The sequence below is a fragment of the Electrophorus electricus genome, chromosome 11 (assembly GCF_013358815.1).
Source record: "Electrophorus electricus isolate fEleEle1 chromosome 11, fEleEle1.pri, whole genome shotgun sequence".
NCBI lineage: Eukaryota > Metazoa > Chordata > Actinopteri > Gymnotiformes > Gymnotidae > Electrophorus > Electrophorus electricus.
Window position 1 is genome coordinate 18217227 of NC_049545.1, and position 10110 is coordinate 18227336.

General features: G+C 41.5%; 1 protein-coding gene across 2 annotated transcripts in view; it reads left to right on the top strand.

The window, feature by feature from the left end:
• Window positions 1–9427, top strand: part of hif1aa (hypoxia inducible factor 1 subunit alpha a) — a 17630-nt gene extending 8203 nt beyond the window's left edge. Inside the window, exons 3-15 of one of the 2 annotated variants that reach the window (XM_035531378.1) lie at window positions 1–25; window positions 2275–2359; window positions 2879–2994; window positions 3101–3306; window positions 3587–3693; window positions 3916–4063; window positions 4237–4445; window positions 4587–4807; window positions 5231–5353; window positions 5929–6206; window positions 6675–6777; window positions 7288–7472; window positions 8074–8137. The exon at window positions 1–25 is cut by the window's left edge and continues 121 nt beyond it. In XM_035531378.1, the coding sequence (XP_035387271.1) occupies window positions 1–25; window positions 2275–2359; window positions 2879–2994; window positions 3101–3306; window positions 3587–3693; window positions 3916–4063; window positions 4237–4445; window positions 4587–4807; window positions 5231–5353; window positions 5929–6206; window positions 6675–6777; window positions 7288–7425 (1759 nt within the window). In that variant the 3' untranslated portion in view covers window positions 7426–7472; window positions 8074–8137. Of the gene's footprint in view, window positions 26–2274; window positions 2360–2878; window positions 2995–3100; window positions 3307–3586; window positions 3694–3915; window positions 4064–4236; window positions 4446–4586; window positions 4808–5230; window positions 5354–5928; window positions 6207–6674; window positions 6778–7287; window positions 7473–8073 lie in introns of both variants that reach the window. The other variant, XM_027008264.2, reaches the window with a different exon arrangement.
• The last annotated feature ends 683 nt before the right edge of the window (window positions 9428–10110 follow it).

Consider the following 10110-nt stretch of genomic DNA (forward strand, 5'->3'; position numbering starts at 1 on the left):
CAGCAGGTGTCTGGGGCTCCCACAGGTGGGCACACATTTACCTCAGACATCAGTTTAACAATTAAAGCTTATCTCAGTAAGACTGAGATTTAGTGTGAAAATTTGAGCACATCAACCAAGCCCCTCCCCCTCAATCTCCGCTCCTGCCTCCATTACCATTAGCACCAACATTACCACCACCATTACATTACCATCAACATTAACACCAACATTACCACCAACATACCATTACCACCAACATTACATTACCATCAACATTACATTACCACCAACATTACATTACCATCAACATTACATTACCATCAACATTACTGTTACCACCAACATTACCACCAACATACCATTACCACCAACATTACTGTTACCACCAACATTACATTACCATCAACATGCCATTACCACCAACATTACCACCAACATTACCACTATTACATTACCACCACCATTACATTACCATCAACATTAAAACCAACATTACCGCCAACATACCATTACCATCAACATTACATTACCATCAACATTACTGTTACCACCAATATTACCACCAACATACCATTACCATCAACATTACTACTGTTACCACCAACATTACTTTACCATCAACATGCCATTACCACCAACATTACCACCAACATTACCACTATTACATTACCACCACCATTACATTACCATCAACATTAAAACCAACATTACCGCCAACATACCATTACCATCAACATTACTGTTACCACCAACATTACCACCAACATACCATTACCACTAACATTACCACCAACATACCATTACCACTAACATTACCACCAACATACCATTACCACTAACATTACCACCAACATACCATTACCATCAACATTACTGTTACCACCAACATTACCACCAACATACCATTACCACTAACATTACCACCAACATACCATTACCACCAACATTACCACCAACATACCATTACCACTAACATTACCACCAACATACCATTACCACTAACATTACCACCAACATACCATTACCACTAACATTACCACCAACATACCATTACCACTAACATTACCACCAACATACCATTACCATCAACATTACTGTTACCACCAACATTACCACCAACATACCATTACCACCAACATTACCACCAACATACCATTACCACCAACATTACCACCAACATTACATTACCACCAACATTACCACCAACATACCATTACCACTAACATTACCACCAACATACCATTACCACTAACATTACCACCAACATACCATTACCACTAACATTACCACCAACATTACCATCAACATTACATTACCACCAACATTACCACTAACATTACCACCAACATACCATTACCACTAACATTACCACCAACATTACCATTACCACCAACATTACCATCAACATTACATTACCACCAACATTACCACTAACATTACCATTACCATCTTGGCTTTGTGGTTAATCTTTTTTCAAAAATCCAATAAAAAAATAAATCAAGCATCCTGTCATGCAGAAATGGAGTTAACCCAACACTGGTTTTGAATCCTTTCAGGTTCCGTAGCTCTGAAAAGCCGCTCCAGTGTTTACCCTTGTTTTATCTCTGGCTCAGCCTAATTCTTTCTCCTAATCTTGATTTTCTTTATTTGTCATTTCTGTTTACTTATTTTTGTTGTGTAAGCTGTTGTTGGTAATTGAGGGATAGGGTGTATCTTCATTAATGGTTGTTGTTTATCAACCATTGCTTGTGCAAAAGTTCCCAAAGCCAATCACTGATTGTGCTTGAAAAAGTGAGAGCATATGTGTGCACAAGAAGCGATTGACACTCCATCAGACACTTAAAAATAAGAACATTTAGATGTGTCAATCTTCAGGCAGATACTATGTTGAGAATTTAGAATTTACTTCAATTAAATGATAATAGTATATTATTTATTAGCTTATTATTGTTCCCAAAATACCTGAAATACTAAATGAAATGTAAAATTACTTTTTGTTATTTGGTTTATATTATTTAGAGCTACACTGTACAATTATTAGTAAATAAAATAATGATTGAGAAGTAAAATATGACAGGTAATTCCTGTCATGTGTACATTACTGGGACAGAGTTCTTGGTGAGTTGAACACTAGTTCTAGTGACACCCCTGCCATAACTTTGTTTCAGTTCAAACTGTATTGCAGTTGTCAGTTATGAGGTTCAAAGAAACTCCCTTCCTCTCTCTCTCTCTCTCTCTCTCTCCTCTCTCTCTCTCTCTCTCTCTCTCTCTCTCACTCTCTCTTTGTGATAGATTGATCTATTAGGACAGAGTGTGTTCGATTTCACTCACCCATGTGACCATGAAGAGATCAGAGAGATGCTCGTACACAGAACAGGTAAAGCACTCACACATTCTCTCTCTCTCACACACACACACACACACACACACACACACACACACACACACACACACACACACACACTCACACACACACACACACACACACACACGCATGCACACACACTCTCCCTCACACACACAGACACACGCACACACACATAACACATGCACAAGATTCATTTTACTGTGCATACAACAGAGGTGACTAACTTAGCATCTTCGTGCTTGTGTCTGTTTTAAAGGAAAAATAAAAAAAATCCTCAGGGTGACAGAGATACTCATGTTCAGGTCCAAAAATGTAACATTCTGCCTTGAGTCTGTCAGCCAGTTGATTTCACTCATTAATTTTAGCTGCTGGCTTGAGCTGATTAGCACATCCAGATGCCTGGAGCAAATTGGTGTAAATACCCCAGTGGGCCTATTTCTTTCTTTCTCTCTCCATCTCTCTCTCCCCCCTCTCTCCCTCTCTCTGTCTCTTTCTCCACCTCTCTCTGTCTCTCTCTCCCTCTCTCAGGTTCATCCAAGAGAGCAAAAGAGGAGCAGCACACAGAGAGGCACTTTTCATTGCGAATGAAGTGCACTCTCGCCAACAGGGGGCGCACCGTCAACATCAAATCTGCCACATGGAAGGTGCCCGTGCGCTCTCTCCCTCACACATGCACACTGTCCTGGGCGTTTCACTGGACAGCAGGCCCGATTAGCCACCTGTAAGGATCTCTCTCACCCTGCTTCGCAGGTACTTGGCTGCTCGGGCCACATCCATGCGGAGCCCCGGGTCAGTGGGAGCAGCTGCACAGGCGAGGGAGGCAGGGCATGCCCGTGGTACCTGTTGCTGATCTGTGAGTCCATCCCCCACCCGGCCAACATTGAGGTGCCACTGGACTCCAGGACCTTCCTGAGCAGACACACACTGGACATGCGTTTCACATACTGTGATGACAGGTGAACATCAGAGCTTCAGCTACTAGCTAACTCTAATCTATTTCATTAATAGATTACATTTGTTCTTGTTTATCGATGGGTTTCTAGAGACCTATGTTGTCAGAGAAACCCTGTTACTTGACATCAATTACGAGGAATGGTGCGGTAGCACCATCTAGTGGCTCCTAAGTCACTGCTAGCAGAATCCCACCCTTTCTGGTGTGTGTGTGTGTGTGTGTGTGTGTGTGTGTGTGTGTGTGTGTGTGTGTGTGTGTGTGTGTGTGTGTGTGTGTGTGTTTAGGATCACTGAGTTGTTAGGATATTACCCACAGGATCTACTGGAGCATTCTGTGTATGAGTATTATCATGCTTTGGATTCAGACAGTCTGACCAAAACACACCATAACTGTAAGAACACACAAACGAACATACCCCCCCCACACACACACACACACAATCACACAAATGCTCAAGACTTGAACATAAGTAAATATAGAAATATACACACATACAATATATAATACACCCATATTCTAACTATATAGTCATAAAATTATCATATACCTGTGTATAACATAAATACATTTACCCTTATATAAATGTTTGTTAATGCACTACGTGTGTGTGTAGTGTTTGTGAAGGGACAGGTGTGTACAGGTCAGTACCGTATGTTGGCAAAGACTGGAGGCTTTGTGTGGCTGGAGACACAGGCCACTGTTATTTACAACAGCAAGCACTCTCAACCGCAGTGCGTTGTGTGCGTGAACTATATTCTCAGGTACAGCGACACATCTGTGTGCATGTCTGTGTGTGTGTTTGTGTGCGAGTGTGCATGCATAACATTAACCTTTTAAATAGATACACACTTCTGTGATGCAATTGAATTATGTGTGTAGTGCAACTGAGGTGTGTGCTTGGTAATTCCTTTCTGAATCCTTTTGTCTGTCTCAGCGGCATCGAGGAACCCCACCTCCTTCTCGCCCTCCATCAGTCAGGCACTCCGACTATAAAACAGGAGGAGGAAGAGGAGGAGGAGGAGCAGGAGGAGGAGGAGAGGGGGGAGGGCGAAAATGGGAGTCAGGCTGCAGTTGTGCATGCTGGCCTAAAAGGGGAGACAGAGGCCTTTGCGCAGGCTTCAGTAGTGGACTTCAGTAATGCAGGTACATGAATCTGAATTAGCTTCAACTCTACCCATGAAGGACAGACCTTACATTTCCTCAAAACCATTTGTGAGGTGTTCGTGATAAAACAAGTGACAACAAACAGCATGATGACAATCTTGTATAATTTCCCTTTTACAGACACTGAAGTTACGGCACTTAAAGATCCGCCTCTCTACAATGATGTCATGTTGCCCTCAACCAGTGTTCTATTGCCCCTGTCGCCCCTATCGCACACTGAAGTCCTAAGTGTTGCTGAAACCACCTCTGCTAACCTTCATCTGGAGGACTTTCCTCTCCCATCTCCCTCTGCTACAACCTCCTCCTGTCTTCAAGAGGACTCCACTTGCAGCACTATTCAGGTTGGAAATGCGAAACTGCCACCTTAAGATCCAACATGGCCACTGTCATTCTCCTTGATTTCAATATCAACTTCACAACCACACGCTTACACATTCACACAGCTCTCAGAAATGAACCCCTGTGGGCTGGACTTGAAAGTGTGCAGTTTAGTTCTTTTACCTATTCCTTATCCAATGTACTAATTCTCCATGGTCAGAATTCTTGTGTGTGAATTAACCATAGACTTGAACTAAACTGGTAATTCAGATTCAGTAGGAGATGGCCCTGTGTGTTCACAGGACAATTCATCGTTTCACGTAGTTTGTCCCAGAAGCATGGAAATCCGAGTTGCATTCGGGCCACGTGTTTCAGAGCTTTGATGTTGCTCTCTTCTGTTCCTGCATAAGTGTTTGAGAGCAGTGGCTTTCTGCCTATGTGTCCAGCCTGTAAGCACGTTGAGTCCACGTCTCCGCGGAATCCCCCATCTCAGCACGCACTTCCATGCCCATGCCATGGAGGGAGTCTTGTTCGTGGACACAGAAACCAAACCCCACCTGGACACGCAGGTACCGGCTGCTCAAGCACACGCTTACTTACGTCAGGATAAATTATTGCAGAAATTCACAACTGTTGTGTGTAAAGTGCCACTCATCCTGTTTCACAACACTGGCAGAATATGGTGTGACAGGTGAACATTTCTACTGCTTTCAGAGTTCATGGTAAAGTTATTAAGGCAATTAACAGTAACTGAGCCTCATGAAATTAATGAGTTCACACACATTTAAACTTGATTTGGCTATCCTCAGGATAACAATTTATTTCACCCACATCTACGAACTTAACAAATATCCTAATTCAAATATATTAATTCCTCATAGGCATGTCTGGCAATATATGTTTTATCTTGCATGGTTAAGAGTAAGTGACATTTAATAATCTTCAATCGTTTGAACATCTTATTCAGTCATTGCCATGCCTGCTCATACATCTTTAGTGAAGGCCCTATATTGTAGGTTTTCTGCAATAAATCCAATGTTAAGATTTATACTGTCATAGAAGAATCTATGTTTTCTTGTAGAACCTTCCCCCAATACAGTTTTCTATTGCACATCTGTATTGCTTCCTGACCGATATTTTTCAGATCACAGAAGATCTGACTCTGGAGATGCTGGCGCCTTACATCTCCATGGATGACGACTACCAGCTCCGCGCCTGCTCCCCGACTCAATCTGGACACGCAGCTGGTGCTGCATCCGATGCAGCACCATCAGACCTGCCAAGACCAGAGTCACCTGACTCAGCCCACGCCGGCGCGTGCCCTGGCCTCACGGAACTCCCAGGCCGGGTCACGGTACCACATGTGCATTGCTCTGGGGGATCACAGACATCCCCCAGCCACATAGGACAGGAAGGAAGCAGGTAAGGCTTAATGATTGATATAAACGCATCAGTTTGTTTGTCACAAAGTTGAAGATTAAAGACACAGCAGTGGTTTTATAGCAACCTTTGTCTCTGCCCTTATTCTCTGTCTTTCTATCACGTACCTCTTTTACCAGGGCCTAGCTCCTGGATAGCACAATGCTTTTCAACTTACTCTTTAGTTTTTATGTATTTATTTTTGTAATCGCCCCCTTAATTCTCTTGAATAGGTGTAAATAGTCTGTGCACTTGTCTGGTCTGTCTCGTATGTTACATGTCATACATGTGTGCATGCAGGAAAACAAATTCAATATATGTCTAATATATTTGGCCAACAAAGTGATTCTCATTATGATTCTCTCTCTCTCTCTCTCTCTCTCTCTCTCTCTCTCTCTCTCTCTCTCTCCCTCTCTTTCTCTCTCTGTTTTTCTGTGTCTCTCTCCTTCTCTTTATTCCACCCCCCCATAGAGCACAGCAGCTGGACAACCATGACTCCTCAGTGAATCGGCTGAGCCAAAAGCCATTCAAGAGGAAGTTAGAAACAATATCTCTGTCTCAGGCTATGGGGCTGGTATGTGTGTGTGTGTGTGTGTGTGTGTGTGTGTGTGTGTGTGTGTGTGTGTGTGAGAGTGTGTGTGTGTGAGAGATTGAGTGTTTGTGTGTGTGGGTGAGTGGTTGTGTGTGCAAATGCTTCTATGCATCAGTGCATGTTCACACATATTTGTAAGAGTGCTGGTATTTACTTTTCATTGTGTTTGTTTGTGTAGCTGTTTTTATTTCATGTTTACATCTTTTCATAACTAGTCACAAAAATATGCATGATGACACAACATACTTGTTCCTGCTCATATAACAGAGTACACTTGGTACCCCTTGATTAATTCCTATTTCTGCTTAGAACTTTAGTTTATTAGCGTTTTTGTATGTTTATTCCCATATGTAGTACCATTATAGAGGAGTATCAATATACTCCTATATAATAGATAGTAACAATATACTATAAGATGTCAGTGCATAAACCAGGTATTTAACTGATTTATACTAAATTGAGTGATGGGCGAATTTACTTTTTCTTTACAAGGGTTCTGTGCTGCAAGTGGTAACTGACTTGCCTCAAGCACAGAAAAAGGTCAGGAGGTCAGAGGTTGCTGAGTTAGAAGCTCTTCCACATTGCACCATACCGGAGTCTCTGACCATTCTACTGCTGCCCTCTGGTTAGTAGGCATGCACTGCAACATGCATTTGTTTTCTACAGTTTTTGCACTGGTAAGTCATACCCTTGCTTGATGCATGGACATATAACTGGGCAATCATGATTTGACTCAGTTTTGTTTCACAAGCTAAAATAGACAGCCCTTTTCTAGTACTTTTTATACTTAATTTAAATCTGTGTTTCAGAATTTGAATGACCAGGCAAATAAAGTTTACATTAATTTTATATGTACTATTCGTAAAAAAGTTATTACAGTTAAAAAAAAAAGGTACAAACCTACATCTGTAATTTACAGTGTATGAATTTTGCCTGTATTTGGCCTTGAAACATCCTTCTTCAGTGTCCAGCAGTAGTCTGCCAACATAGTGGGAATATACCTTTGTACCACATTTTTGTATACTACACATAATAATATTTCAATATACTGGGACAAGAAATAGACAGCGATAGATGTGTGTGTGTGATAGAAATTCTGAAAACATATTCGGATTCAGGATACAAATATATATAATAAACAATGTATTTTTTTGCAGGAACCAGTGACCAATGTTATATGCCTTGTAGAAACCTACACTTAAACAGTCATTTTTTAAAATTTTGCGATAAAACATTTCTTTATGGTTTCTTTCCCTCGCCTATTTTCACGCCTCACAGACGTGGTAACCCAGTTGCTGGGCAGATCGTCAGAAGGCGTGGCCGTCTCTGTGCCCCTCCCCCAGCTTCCTCGTCATGACTGTGAAGTTAACGCACCTGTAGCTGGGCGTCAAGGTCTGCTACAGGGGGAGGAGCTGCTGCGCGCCCTTGACCAAGCCATTTAAATACCCACCCTGGTGTCAGTTCTCCCAGTGTCCTTCATGTTCATTTTCCAAACAATGAGGGTTTATGGGTGAAATGGCCCTTAAAGAAACCGGAAAGTGTCTGGAGATCAGCAAACGTAAAACCCACAGGCCTCCTTGAGCGCTGGGACCATTGATCTTTTGCTGCAAGCATATCGCAGTTTTGCCACATGCCAGTCACCATTCCAAATAGTTCATGACAGTATTAACCAAAAACGTTTACCTCGCTTTTAACTGGCAGCAAACAGACATGCGGTCGCAAAGTACTCCTTCTGCTGCGACGCTCGGCCTGCGTTGGATCTGGAGAAGGCCTCCAGGAAGAGAAGTTGGCCTGCACAACTGCTATTCCACAGATCTTACAAACCAGCCTTGAACAGAGGGTAATAAATGTACGTGGGATTTATCCAGCACAGAGGTACAATCGCACAACTGTATATAAATGTCCTTGCATAAAGGAACATAGATTACCAGCAGCTCATGCAATATTACTTTATCAGCATCTTACTGTTTTTATAATTGCCGTCAAATATATAAATTTTTTTTTTTAAAATTTTTATTTTTTCCGGCTTCATTTTACAATTGCGAATGAATCTAGTCTGACGTCCTTTGTGTCTGGACGAAGTGTGACGCTCCAACAATGTATATTTTGATCTTTTGTCTGTTGTATGTAGAGTCTTGGATTTGCCTTACATATTCACACTTCAGCTGTAAGGCAGAGCCGTTATGATCTGAAACTTGATTTGAAATCGTCTGAGAGAACAGATTAAACGTAGACCGATAGCTGATGTTAGATTTATTGATATTTATTAATGTTTAATAGGCTTTAATTAATAACTTCTGTCCAGTAAAAGTAAAGGCCTAAGGCATGAGCAGACATCGACTCCAACGTGAACCTTAAACCTGAGTTAATTTTGAGCATTAAAAGTGCAGCTGGTGTCTAGTATTTGTAAGTAATATGCAGAGCTGACACCTTGATCAATTACTGCAGGACACTCACATTATACCATGATATTGTGCTTTCTGCTACCGCATAAAGTTAAAGTCACTTTGCTTTATATGTGATGCTGAGGTATAAACCATGAAATTTGTGGTGTTGGTATCATATGGTTCCTGCATGTGTTGAAAAACATCTTTGTATGGGCAGGAGTACAATTAAATGTGCTTTAGATGGCTTTGGTGTTGGGAGTGTTTTAATCCAATGATATGGTTTTGATGTCCTTAGACCAGACCTTATTTAGATTACTAATTAATTGTTTTATCAAGTTCGAATTTAATATAACAGGTATTTCTAGTGACATTTCACATGCTCTGGACGTATTTGGGTAGGTTTTCTGGTAAATAATAACCATTTTACAAAATGTGAGAATTGTCTCACCAGCTTTTATTATAGAAAAAAATCAATATTTTTGGGCTTCTCTACGAGTTTCAACACAGTCCAGTGGGGTTGTGATGGAGACCATCACTCCTCTGAAGGGGAGGATGGTGTGATGGAGACCATCACTTAGGCAGGTTAAATGGGTGCTGTCCTGGGTGGGGTGGCTGCCTTCAGCCTTCGTTACAGAGGTGATTAAACTCCACTGGTTGTGCCTTCAGAAACCCTGAACTCTCTGTTCAGGAATCTCTGCTGTAAAATGATAAGCCTGCATAGTCATGGGAGTCATTGCAGAGTTTACATGTGAGTAAAGTTCTGTGTAACAGTAGCTGTTAACATCATGGTTATTTTTTGGTACCAGTTACAGTTGCACTAGTGTCTCATCTTTAGTGAAACACCCAAAGGTATGAGAGCACAGGAGAGTCTCCGCAGTGGTTTTTGATTTTTATGCGATTTTTAAAAAGCGATTTGTTTTTACTCCAA